Genomic DNA, 14,590 nt, shown 5'->3' with positions numbered 1-14,590 from the left:
AGGAACTTACTATACAAGGATTGTATCAAATAAACTGTCAAGTTTGTTAAAACTTGTAACATTCTAAGTACGGTTTACTTACATTTAAAAATAATTACAATTCTGTTTACTTACATTTAAAAATGATTACGCCGTTAGGTAGAAAAGAGCATTATACCTGTGTGCTGGATTGAATCCTATATAACATTAGAATAATTTAATCGTGTTCCAATATCAAATACTCAACCGTGTAGAGTTCACTTAACTCTTTCCCACTATTCCATTTAAGCTCCCTTGCCTCCACCATAATTTTGATTTAGGTTAGGACCTACATCATATGGTATTGAAAATGTATTGTTTATTGATACAATTTTACATTCATGCTTTTGACTGTTATGATGTTAATTTCAATGGTAAAAAGGAATATTAAAATTTCAGTAATTTTATTGTAATACAGTAAATGTGCGCCTGAAAATGCTTACGGAATAGCGGTATATCGAAAATCGTTCTATATATCGATATATTTTCTGCGATATATATCGTTTACTGAAATTAGGTTTGCAATATATTGCAATATCAATATATCTTTATTTAATTTATTTCCTCCATCACTAGTTTTGAACAACAGAGGACACTACTGCCTCCAAATGTTTAGTTAGCATTGGTGTAAAAAAATATGAAAAACTGTGCAGGATTGTGCAAATTGTTTTAACTTTCCGCCATAGCAATGCAACAGAGGAAGGAGTATTCAGTCTTATCTGACAAAATAAAAATTAATTTCGTTCCAGCATGCAAAATGGAGAGAACACTCTCTTTTCTTACATGCTGCAAGATGAATTATGAGGGGAAATGTTATGAACAGGAATTTGATGAGAGATCTTACAGAAAGCTAAGTGTGTTACTTATTGAATATGAAATTAACTTTAAGGGTGCAATTTTTTGAATAGTTGTTAGGATAAAACAATTATTTCATCTTAATCCTTTCATAGTTCTTGGGAATCAACTATAATTATTGCAGTGCCAACAAGAATTACATTTTTTAGATGACTAGCCACTGTATATGGGTCTCAATTATCTTATAGAGCACCTAACAACTACAATAAAAGTAAATCTCACAAGTAAATTGACTTCTTCTTCGAAGTCACCACTTTAAATAGCAATTAAGTTCAATGTGAGCCTTTTTTTATCTTTTGTCAGCTTCTGTAGATACCGATATTAGGTTTTCGTAGATTTGAAACTTGGCAGGCCTGCACAAGTTATCTCCATATCAGTTGAACGATCGCCACTTCCCCACAAGCGCCAGTGAACATGAGACCATTGGCTCTCATGGCATGGCGTTACTTCCTTTTTTTTTTTTTTTTCTTTTTTTTTTTTTTCCTTTCTTTTAACAAGTAAATGTATCTAAATTTAATTTGAAGGCAAACGTTTTGAGGGTTATTCATTTTTCACGTAAAATCTTTTCAAAATTGAGTACATTATACGTTCTAAAATGAAATAAATATTATTTGTCCGGGAAAACGTTTTGAAAGAGAAAATATATCTAAAAATTGCTGCATTTATTGTCTCGATGTTCACGCGTTTAAGGGGTTAGGTACAGCTTACAGCAGTAAAATTTTTTAAATATTCAACACTTTTTTCCTCCATTACTGTGTCTCGTACAATAATGAAAATTAGTATGTGTAAAACAATGTCCTTCTGCTATATGAAAAAATATTTTACGATTTAAAAAAATTATTTACATTTTTTTTTTTTTTTTTTTTTTTTTTTTTTTTTTTTTTTTTTTTTTTTTTTTCCAAAATTCAGTTCACTGTGTGGTGATGAAGCGTTTCCCACATAACTCAAAAACTATCCAACATTCTGTGATGAAATGTTTTGTGTGTGTTTATGCATGTCATATCTACAATATGATTCAAGATCACTTCTCTACCTTTGATAGATTGTCTGATAAAAAAATTAATTAATTTAAAAATGGTCAAATACCAGTATTTTCTTCTAACACAAAATAAAAAAATATATTATTTATTAAGAAATGTAGTTGAAAGAGTGTGATATTGTAAACATGAGTTTCAGCAATAAAATAAGAGAGAGAGAACATGAAAAAGTTAACAAGTGTTTGGTTTATGAGGGAAAACTTGATCACTGCACAGTGAACTGCCACCATTATGAATTTAAAAAAATGTGTATATATATAATTTTTTGTAAATCGTAAAAATATGTTTTTATATAGCAGAAAGACAGTGTTTTACACATACCAATTTTCATTATTGTACAAGTTACAGTAATAGAGGAAAAAAATGTTGAATATATCCAAAAATTTTACTGTAAGCTGTACCTAACCCTTTAAAAAGAGAAACTCAAAAAGGTTTTGTTGGATGCATTCGCAGCGAGCTATACGCATGAGCATACCCTTGCGCGAGAAGATGCCAAAAATGTTTCTCCTGCGTCGCAATTGTTGACATTATTGCTGTGAGTTATGCTTTCATTGGAATTTTATCTACCGTAAACTGGGGTTACTCTGAACACAGAGAAAACTTTGATCATTTTTTTCAGAAAATCATATTTAGGTTTCTACATGCTGCACTTGTTATAGATGGAGGTAAATTTGGTATGAGAATGATTTTATGATAATTTTATTTACCTTCATCTATAACAAGTGCAGCATGTAGAAACCTAAATATGATTTTCTGAAAAAAAAAAAATGGTCAAAGTTTCCTCTGTGTTCAAAGTAACCCAAGTTTACGGTACTGTACATTTGGGAATGTGGACCATAAAGGAGAAACCACAGTGCGGTTTGTAGCTGGCTAATGTGTAGTCAGTCAAACGAGGACAACGATTCATCTCGTAGAGTACAACACAGGATCCTAAAATTTCCTTCCCTTCCTAAAAAAGATATGTAAGAATTTAATTGTCCCTTAAAAATGCACCATCCTCGATCGAATTTCAATCTGTGAACTTCGAATCTAGCGGCAGTGGACAATACACTACGGTTTTGTTGAGCAATGTATCTGGTACTTCATGGATCGTTTCGGCACTTGGAGCTGTATTTGATTTCGTTGTTTTTTTCTTTGTAGCTGCCAGACGGGGTGGAGCTGACTCTGAGTGAGCTTCAGGAGATGGCCTGTAGGCAGCAGCACCAGATCGACTCCCAGCACCAGTTGCTGGTGGCCAAGGAGCAGCGCCTGCGCTTCCTCAAGCAGCAAGAGGCACGGCACCATCAGGTGGCGGCCGAGAACGAACGTCTGCGCAGACTGCGGGACCGAGTTGAGGCCCAGGAGCTGAAGCTGCGCAAGTTGCGAGCGCTGCGTGGACAGGTGGACCAGACCAAGCTCAACAATGCCTCCCTCAGTAAGTACCGCTCAAGGCATCCTTCGGTGAATATTACACGTTCAACAGTATTATTCTAAATTAATACCGACACAAATTCAACAGTTCCCCCTTTAAATATGTTCCAAATGAGCTCAGTAATGCCTCCTTGAGTATGTAACACATTAATTCAATGTTGTCTCCCTCAGCTAGTACTAAATCACCTCAGCAATGTCTTGAGTATCTACCCCAGTGAACACTAAACCCAGCTCAGTGATGTTACCCTAAATAAACACCACACAACGTGAGGAAAATATTTGCTACTTAAGCCATTGGTTCATTTGCAGCCCAATATAATTTTGCTTTCCTTCCACAAAGTCCATCATCACAAAATTCCCCTGATATGCTTTAATTTAGAACACAAGTCCAAATGGTTTCCAGTCATTTCGTTATTATTACACAGAAAATATTCAGAACTCTCTGCTATACCAATTCTGTGGAAGTGCTTCTGAAGATAATCGTGTTCAGTAGTCAGCCTCAAGCATGTCACTGATTGTTTACCTTTTAGGTATACTAGTACTCACCCATCTTCCTTCAGTAGCATTTCTCATTGCTTTCTTTCAGCCTTCCTTGCATAATCCTGCCTGGGTTGATCACAAGTATCACACCAACCTCATCAGTATCTGTTCAATGGATACAAAACCAAGCCTCCCTCTGTGGATACAATATTAAACTCAGCAGTGCCTCCCTGATTGAATACGAGACTGACTGCAAAATGTCTTGAGTGTTACCCTAGCTCATTTTGATTCCTTCAATACCACATTAAGCTCAACATTACATCTGTCAGTAACATACACATTACCTCCCTCAGTATGTACTACATCAAGATCAACATTATCTCCCACAGAAACAGTTCAACATTACCTACCTCAGAAAGTACTATATCAAGATAACGTTATCTCTCTCAGAAACAGTTCAACATTACCTCCCTCATAAAGTACTACATCAAGATCAACATTATCTCTCTCAGAAACACACAGTTCAACATTACCTCCCTCAGAAAGTACTACATCAAGATCAACATTATCTCTCTCAGAAACACACAGTTCAACATTACCTCCCTCAGAAAGTACTACATCAAGATCAACATTATCTCTCTCAGAAACACACAGTTCAACATTACCTCCCTCAGAAAGTACTACATCAAGATCAACATTATCTCTCTCAGAAACGCACACAGTTCAACATTACTTCCCTCAGTGAGTACCACATCAAGCTCAACATTACCTCTCTCAGAAACGCACACAGTTCAACATTACCTCCCTCAGTAAGTACCACATCAAGCTCAACATTACCTCTCAGAAACACATACAGTTCAACATTACCTCTTTCAGTGAGTACCACATCAGGCTCAACATTACCTCTCAGAAACGCACACAGTTCAACATTACCTCTCTCAGGAACACACAGTTCAACATTACCTTGCTCAGTGAGTACCACATCAAGTTCAACATTACCTCTCTCAGAAACACACAATTCAACATTACCTCCCTCAATGAGTACCACATCAAGCTCAACATTACCTCTCTAAGAAACACATAGTTCAACATTACCTCCTTCGATGTGAATGAAGGGGGGGAGCAACGGTGAATTGTTCAATGGTCGAGCTGTTTGGACTTTTTCCATTGCTAATTTTCAAAATTGTAGCACAACGTTTCGAAGAGTGGATCTCTCTTCGTCGTCAGGTGAAAACCTACTGTGGCGGATCGTTACAAAGAGCTAGCCTGTATGACTGATGTCTAGCTGTTTGTAATGATCCCCACAGTAGGTTTTCACCTGACGACGAAGCGAGATCCACTCTTCGAAACGTTGTGCTACAATTTTGAAAATGAGCAATGGAAAAAGTCTAAACAGTCCAACATTACCTCTCTCAGAGTGTACTACATCAAGCTCAACAATACCTTCCTTCAATATATACCGTATTAAGCTCACTGTCACATCTCTGAATGAATGCAGGTAGCCATAACTCTTAAGAGGATCATTCATTGTGGAAACTAACTCACTTACACCAAAATGAGAGACGTTACTGCTCTTCAGACAACAGGCTCGCTATACTGATGATTGTTACAGCGTCGGATCTGGACTCAATCCGCGCCCTCTTCAACGAGAAGGAAAAGGAGCTGTCGTTGGCCGTGGCGAAGGTGGAAGAGCTGACTCGGCAGCTGGAGGAGCTGCGGAGGGGCCGGGGCGCAGGGGTGCGCGACCAGCAGCAGCAGACACCCTCACCAGCAGCCCTCGAGCTCGACAAGCTGCGCCGTGAGCTCATGGTATGAGGCAGCAGCTACCTAGTTGTGTAGGCAGTGAGTTACAAATCGGCCTGGCGCCTGAGGCTATCACTGCTATATGGCAGTATTATCCAGGTGCCAAGGTGATACAAGTGCGCACAAGCGAAACAAAGAAGCAGCAGTTGCAAGATAGCGACACTTCTATATGAATGCAGCACTCTTCCGTGCGATTTTCTGGGCTAAAGGTCTGGCAGCAAAGGCTATTAAAAAAGGGCTGTGTTTTTATTAGTGACTATTACACTCTTACTACGTCATACTACTTTTGACCAATAAAACGGTACGAAAGGATGTATTTCAACCAATCATGGCTGCTTATCGCACAATTTTATCGCTTCCCTAGCATTTGTTTAATTTTATCGCGTCCCTAGCATTTGTTTCTTTGTTTGCCAACATTTGAAACTGCGCTGGTCTGGACGTCAAAAATATATATAAAATTACAAACCACTCTAGTCGATGCACAGCAGTTTCAAATATGACTCGCATTGGCATTCAAGAACAAGAATTAATAAAAATCACTGATCATACCTATGCATCTTCTGAAATCCAATTTACATATAGATGAAGAGCACCATTCGGAAATCCTGAATAAGTTGAATACACCATGTAGGCCTAAATCAACGAGTTCCACTTCTATTATGCACACGTCCAATGTAACATCAATTGAACCACCAACCACATTCAAATTTGAAAATTGTACATTCAATAATTATTCCTTTTAAAATTATTCATTCGGAAATTTTGAATAAGTTGAATACACCATGTAGGCCTAAATCAACGAGTTCCACTTCTATTATGCACACGTCCAATATAACATCAATTGAACCACCAACCACATTCAAATTTGAAAATTGTACATTCAATAATTATTCCTTTTAAAATTATTCATGTTTATTTTTTATGTCATCGTCGTTAATTAAAACTTTTCTAACACTTGTGTATATTAGTTAGGTTATGTTATAGCTTCTGCTATATGATATTATGGATAGTCACTTATCAGAGATTGTTTAATATTAAGATTTATTGAATAGTAATCATTACAGTGTCTGTATAAAGACACTACTGGCATCTAGCATGCATCTAGCGTAATATTTGTAATGTTGAGATGGTACAATAATACATTTGAAGACAGTTGTATTTTCATTGTATTGGAGTACTTCGTTACTTCTAATCTTTATATACTTTCTTCTAATCGTGTAATAGTCAATTAAATCCCACTCGAGTTTTAATTTTCTCTAGATAAATCAAAACGTCTAGTGAGATTACTGTTGATAAACGTGAAATATGACTGAGATATGTGCCAAGAATTTATCTTAAATGCAACTGAATTATAACAGTTTTCTTGCGAAAATTCAGTGTTTCTGTGAAAAATCTTTTCTGGAATGAAAACAAAAAGCTTTTTTAAATTATTTTAAAGAAATACAGTATATTACTTTGAAGACGTCAGCTGCAAAAGAATGGGAAGAAAAATTATTTGAGAATTCTATTATTCTCTTTAATGGCCAATGGCCTACAAGCAGTGGTATTCAAGTTAGTTAGACTAGACGCCAGTTCGGAAGGCGGCCGGCTGCTAGCGTTTGCGTCGAGAGAGACAGATAGTGAGAGAAAGGCAATGTACAGCATTGCCACATCGTACTTCACGCGCGAGCGATACAAGTAGCTGAGGAGAGAATTTCAATTTTAAAAAGACAATAATGGCCTTAGCCGTTGATTACTGCAAGCATGACAAACCTTTTATCAGGACATTATCAAATCTTATGTTCTATTAATAATGCTTGTTCCAAGTTTTAAGATTTTTATGTGTGGTATTATTATTATTATTATTATTATTATTATTATTATTATTATATCACACAGTTTTAATACGAAATGATACACTATTTAAGTAGAAATTGTATATAGGTCTATTTCTAGGCGCAAATTATTTTAGCTAGTTAAATACCCTAAAACAATAACTACGAGTACCATCTTATATTGCCACATTTCGGTCACATTTAATATAAATAAGGATTTAATAAATATTCAGTGCCTAGTTTTAATCGAAGTCGCTGATTCCCTCATCAGTCCCGTCAGATTCTTCAGAGTCGGATTCTCGAAGGTACATATCTAATACTGTACGTCGCAGCACACTTTTATTAAAATCATCTAATTCAGAGACTGTTTTTTCACGACGAGGATGTTTTCCAGGAGAAAGAAACGTGGCAGTTCCGTTCACTTGCACGGTTCGCAAACCCACACCACATGCTTCTGCAGTCGTCTCCTGCTCGTTGGCAACGTTGCGGCCAGCACCATGATGCCCGGCAGAGTTCTGCTCGTTAATGTTTTTAAAATAATTATACACCTTAAAAACTATTTCCCGCGCCTGCCTGTGCAGTATTTGTCTTTTTGTAGTATCTCCTTCCATTTATTTATCTTACACATACACAGTAAATGGTAGTTTTACTTATTCGAAGTTTTAAAACACTCACACGTGAACAAAGTAACTCGAGAAGCACTTGTTACTGACTGATTCTGATTGGTTCTCCTGTTCAAGCTTGTGACGTCACATGCCATACAGGCTACGGCGCATCTAGTAGCCATCCGCCTTCCGAATTGCCGTCTAGTCTAGTGGGGTTTAATAAGAGCGCGTCAGCTACTCTGGCTATTTGCGCCCTTCAGTGGTATTCAATCTTTCTTGCTTGCGTACCCCCAAAATACATGTTTTTATTTTCGTACCTCCAAAATGCATTGCAATTATTTAAAAAATAAAATGCTAAGATTAATATTGAGTGCAAATTATATTATTATTATTATTATTATTATTATTATTATTATTATTATTATTATTATTATTATTATTATTATACCGGGTCGACGAGACGAAACGCTACCGCTTAACCAAAAGTCTAGCGGCCCCCGCACGCTATAGGAGTGATCTTCCTACCGTCAAAGTGCGATAGTAATATGCGGTACCTACGATAAAAACATAAAAGCTTGACTGAAACCGCGTTTGGGGATATGACCACAGTCTACTATATACAGTCGCGAAGCTTGAGGTGATTTTTTACAAATCTCGTGATAAAGCGCTCCAAGCGGTTAGCAACTAGAAACAATAGACTGTCCACGGTCGACTTTGGACTGTGTCGTATTTCCATCGAGTGCTAGCTCGTTGCGTATTTCACATTGATGCTTGTGAAATGTTCGTTATTGGTTGTAATGAAAATGTTAATGGCTAAAATACAATAATTGGAGTAATAATATTTTACTAGAGACGTAGAAAAATTAAGTTTGTTTTAATGAAATTTATTGATCACGTTTTATTTTCAATTCTGGTGGGATTATTATTGCTTAGGCCTACTTTTTTTTTTCAAAGGATATGTTTTTAATTATAGCTGTTAATTTTGTTGTTATTTTTATTTGTTACTTTACTAGAGACGTAGACAAAGTCTGTTACAATAAAATTTATTGATCACGTTTTATTTCCAATTCTGGTGTGATTATTATTGCTTAACCTCATCCCACTTTGTTAACTACGTAAGCCAACACTACAAGTATCGGTACACGTAAGTTACTCCATTAATTCATATTTCCATTATTATTGTTGTAAAGGGAAATGCAAATTAATATTTATTTGTTTTCATATTTAATTATCGCTATAATCTTGAATGATTGAAGCGATTATAGTAAATTTCAGTTCGTTTTGCACAAACAAAAATAATATTAACCTATTTCTTGCAGGTATCTTCGAGTTTATGGTGGAATTTAATATACTTCATTAAAATAATAAATTAACTTTATGCATTTAATATTTCAATAATGGAAGGAAGGTGTTAATTTTTCCAAAAGAACACAACAAAAGTGTAACATATTTTGTCGTCTACTAGGAGAGAGAGAGATCTGCGATGATGAGGCGATAGTAGCGATCCTAGTGGTGGGCAACTACCCATGTTTGCATTTTTACTACATATTGAGCTTCGCGACTGTATATAGTAGACTGTGATATGACCGTATATCCTAATACTACGACCTTTCTTTCTAGGTGGTGATGTGGAAACCCTGTCAGAGACTACAATACTAATTTTCAAGTACTCTTGTAGCCTCCTTAAATGCAGTTCATTGGTCATTTTAAAAGAATAGAATAAACGCAATAATAAATAATTTTAAATGATATAATACAAAAAGTAAAGTGAATAAAAACCAAAATTACATAAAAATAAATAAAATAAGCTATAATAAAAGACAAGAATTAACAGGACTTTCAGATGACAGGACTGCCGAAAGAATATCTGAAGTTGTATTTGATCATTTAGAAGAATTTAACTGTAGCAAGAAATTAATTGCGCATGCTCTATTATTATTATTATTATTATTATTATTATTATTATTATTATTATTATTATTATTATTATTATTATTTTCTGTCTTAGGGTACGGACACGTTGGAGCGACGATAAACGATAAAAGAAGCAGCGATGCTATATCAGAGAGGATTGAAGCATGCATTGTTATTGAGGTGTGCATATTGGAGTAACGATAAAAGCGAAGATACACGATAAAAGCGACGAAAAAGAAAAATTCCATTTTCTTCGCTCTTGTCGTTTATATGATCTCTGATTAAGATTATATTAATATGTATAATTACCGGTGGTTATCAATATATCCGAATATTAATCGATTTTTTTTATTATTTCGGCATATTAAATTAATTATTGTAGATATTAGCAAATTGATCAGTTGTGTATTTATTCGTCATATGTTATGTGATCACAAGAACCAATCACAATACAGTGAATTTATACTATCTTTGGGATGAGAAACGGGTTTAATTTTGTACGTATTTAAGTTACATTAACCTTGAACTTAGCAGCTGATATTTCCTATTTATCTTCTTTCATTAAGTGAATGCATAGAATATCTTCAACTGATAAATCAAAATGTTCGCTTCCCGCGTCCTCATTGCTCCGATATGAACACTTGATTCTTTGATAATATCAAAGCGTCGCTAGATCATTTCTTTTGTCGTTTATCGTTGCTCCAACGTGTACGTACCCTTAGTCATCAATCGTCAGTCTCATATCCTACAAACAAAAAATATCACGAGCCGCCACTGTTGACGACAGAACTTAGGGCGACACCTACTCCACAAAGACGTTTTTGCGAAAGTACCGGTATTAGAAATAAAAGTGCGTTGTTCTGTACTGTACCTCATGACACAACTTACACACTTGGCACTAAGCACAAACCTAAAAACTGGTTTCTGCAATATTTTGTTGCGCGGGAGAATATTCTCTCGATTGTTGTTCGAGAATATTCTCTCGATTGTTGCACACGTCAGAGTAAATTGGCAGCGCACAAGAACGGTAAAAAAAATATGAATTATTGCTAGATTTCTGTTAATCATTCAATTAGACCTTGCGAACTAATTCATATGTGCCTTGCGCGGGATCTAGTCCGAGAATAACAGGGCCATAAACTCGGGAGCAGGTAGTGGCACTCCAGCAACTAGTTTTCTGTAGCTTTGGTGGCGTTTCGGCTCGTCCACCCGGTACATACAGTAGTTATTGATGCAATAATAATAGTAATGAATTATGTAAAATGTTACTGAAGTTAGGAAAAACAAGATTTGATATTTCAAAAGAAAATTTATAAAGTGCAATAATTATCAACAAGTATAATATGTCAGCATTTTTACATACCTAGTCAGTGGGCTGCGTACCCCTGTACCATCTGTACCATATATTGAATACCAATGGCCTATAGGATCATTGATGACTGTTTCTTTTTGTATGAAACTGAGTTAACGGTAAAGCTGATATACAAAGGATACAATTATATTAAATGTGAAGCACAGGAACGCCATTTCATAGTTTCAATTAAGAAACACGCCAAACGAATTATCTTTGCACCAAAAAGCGGATGCTCCCTGGACCAAAAATACACAAATTCAATCTTCTAACACGATTTTTTTTTTTAATACTTTCGTTTTATAGTTTACTTCAGCGATTTTGAAAAAGGTAAGAAGTGGCGTTCCTGTAATTCACAATTAAAATTATTATTATTATTATTATTATTATTATTATTATTATTATTATTATTAATTTCCTTGTGTTCTTATAGATTTTTACCTAATTCTGATTATTATAAATATGAGGTTAACTGCAAATAATTTAATTGCTGTAGTTCATTTGCCAGACGTCAAGATCTCGATTGTTTATTTTTTTGTAAAGTCCTTAAGGGTGAATTTGATTGTGAACCTTTCCTAAGCAATATCAATCTTTGTATTCCTGTTAAGGGTTTAATATATCATAAAATGTTTTGCAATAGAAATTCTAAATCTCTCTCTCTCCGGTCTGCAGATGTATAAAATATGCTAATTTGCATGGGCCTAACTTCGATCCATTTAATGTGTACAGTAGTGTATACTTTTAAAGTTTTATATCAGTTTAATTTATGTCTTTTGTTCAAATATGTATTATAATATTATTCTCGTTATATTTTATATCATTTTGTAGTTTATTCCTTTATATGATTCCATCCTTTCATTTTCAATTACAACTACTTTTAATTGTCATTATTTTATGTATTTTAATCATCCATTTTATTCCGTCCATTCAGTGTCATTATTGTCGTTAATTAATTATTGTCTTTATGTGTAATAATCCCGCGCCGTAGCGTCGTGGTCTAAGGCATCCTGCCTAGGACTCGCGTTACGGAATGCGCGCTGGTTTCAGTTCTCATGGGAGAAGAAATTTTTGTCATGAAATTTCGGCCAGTGTATGGGACCGGTGCCCACCCAGCATCGTGATGCACTTGGGGAGCTACGATAGGTAGCGAAATCCGGTTGCGAATACCAGCTATAACGACTGGGGGGATCATCGTGCTAACCACACGATACCTCCATTCTGGTTGGATGATCGTCCACCTCTGCTTCGGCATGTGGGCGTGAGGCCAGCAGCCGGCTGGTCGGTCTAGGCCATTCACGGGCTGTAGCGCCACGGATTATTATTTATTATTAATTTATGTCTTTTCTTCAAATATGTATTATAATATTATTCTCGTTATCTTTTATATCATTTTGTAGTTTATTCCTTTATATGATTCCATCCTTTCATTTTCAATTACAATTACTTTTAATTGTAATCATTGTCGTTAATTGTTGTCTTTATGTGTAATAATTATTTCACGCACTTTTATTGTGATTTTATCATATTGTAATTATGCTTTGTGCTGAACTGTTATTGGTCTCTGGCTGTTGTACAGCACAATAAACAATAGTAAAATAAAATAATTAAAAATAAATAAAATAAATTATTGTTATCATTATTATTATTATTATTATCATTATTGATTAATATTATAATTTAATTTACTTCTTTTAAATTTTCTATTATTATTGTATCATTGACCCATCTTGCAGCTGCTGCTTCTTTGTGTCGCTTGTGCGCACATTGATAATACTACCATCTAACGGTGACAGCTTGAGACTCCTCATTCAAAAGTGTAGATCGCTACCTCAGTTTGTAACTTACTTACTCTACTGAATCTCCCTCGTACTACATGTAAGCCCTGGATATTGCACTTTTTATTCACACCAATTTTAGCACGAATAAACCACAATTTTATCTCAATGTTGTAGTATCGCAACAAGCTGAACGAACAGCAAAATGCGCGCTTGACGCAGCAGAGGGAAGCACTGTCACAGCGCCAGGAAGAGATGAGTAACATAGATAAGCGCATCTCGGAGCTGCAGGACCGGCTCCACCGCAAGCGGTTGCTCAACCAACAAATGGCGAACCAGATTAGCGCGGCGAGCAGCAAACAGCAGCTGCGGTGAGTGCTACGCACTGTGCATAGTCCTTACAGTCCTGACTTGGTATTTCACATTCTATGCGACTTGTCATCTTGACTTGGCTTTGTATTAGTGTATTGTCCATACAGTCATGATTTTGTCCTGCACAATGCAATATCAGTGCAGAATCCATTTTCCTGATTTGATATTACACAGTGTATTCTTTCTACAGTCCTGTTTAGGCGTTGCACAGTGAAAAGTTCATACTTTATTTAGTGTTGCAAGTGGTGTGTGCAAGTTTCTTATTGTATGACTTGAGGCTTTCCAGGCGTTTGATGTAGGATAACTCTTCTCGGGTTCTCAGCCAGGTAAGTTGGAGATTTGCTTCCAAGCTTTCGATGGCTAGCTCTGCCATCTTCTTCAGGGAATGAAGTGATGTGGGACCATGTCTAGCCGGTATATATACTCCACTTACTTCATGTACAAATGGCAGTACTACGAGCAATCCGACGGCATAGCCATGGACTCGCCTCTGTCACCAGCCATAGCCAATTTGTACATGGAAGACTTCGAGCATAGAGCCCTGGAGAACGCGCCCCTGAAACCAGCTCACTTCTACCGCTATGCAGATGACACCTTGGTCATCTGGCCTCATGGAGAAGCAAAACTTCAGGAATTTCAAGAATACCTGAACAATATCCACCTGAACATCCAGTTCACGAAAGAAGTGTAAAAAGATGGATGTCTCCCTTCTTAGACATTCTCATCTCCAGGAAGTCGGATGGCACACTGGGTCACAGCGTATACAGGAAACCCACACATACCGATCTATACCTGAATGGACGCAGCCACCACCACCTGGCACAGAAATGAACGGTCCTTTCGACTCTTCTGCACAAGGCGAAGGGGATTTCGAACAAAGAGAGTCTCCTTTCTGAGATCCGTCCCCTACGTAAGACGTTCCAACACAGAAATCGGTTTGGCCCTCAGAAGGGACTTTTTGGACAAACAACATGCCGAGGAACAAGACGAGATGAAGGGCATGGCATACATCCCGTTCTATGGCCCCATCTCGGGCAAGATTGGCAGACTGCTAAGAAAACACGGGATTAAGACCATCCATAAGCCGCCCACAAAGATCCAGAACTTGCTGAGACCAGTTAAGGACGACCTTGGTCTTAGGACACCTGGTGTCTAC

The 14,590-nt window shown here is 36.4% G+C and overlaps 1 protein-coding gene across 7 annotated transcripts in view; it reads left to right on the top strand.

Moving 5' to 3' along the window:
• The window catches only part of ASPP (Ankyrin-repeat, SH3-domain, and Proline-rich-region containing Protein), a 1,244,753-nt gene that overhangs the window by 1,202,925 nt on the left and 27,238 nt on the right, over positions 1-14,590 (top strand). For all 7 annotated transcript variants that reach the window (XM_069815402.1, XM_069815409.1, XM_069815403.1 and 4 more), the window contains 3 exons: positions 3,051-3,324; positions 5,413-5,609; positions 13,240-13,433. In XM_069815402.1, the coding sequence (XP_069671503.1) occupies positions 3,051-3,324; positions 5,413-5,609; positions 13,240-13,433 (665 nt within the window). The remainder of the gene's footprint in view (positions 1-3,050; positions 3,325-5,412; positions 5,610-13,239; positions 13,434-14,590) is intronic.

Source organism: Periplaneta americana, chromosome 16 (assembly GCF_040183065.1).
Source record: "Periplaneta americana isolate PAMFEO1 chromosome 16, P.americana_PAMFEO1_priV1, whole genome shotgun sequence".
Classification (NCBI taxonomy): domain Eukaryota; kingdom Metazoa; phylum Arthropoda; class Insecta; order Blattodea; family Blattidae; genus Periplaneta; species Periplaneta americana.
This window is presented reverse-complemented; position numbering and strand designations above follow the sequence as displayed.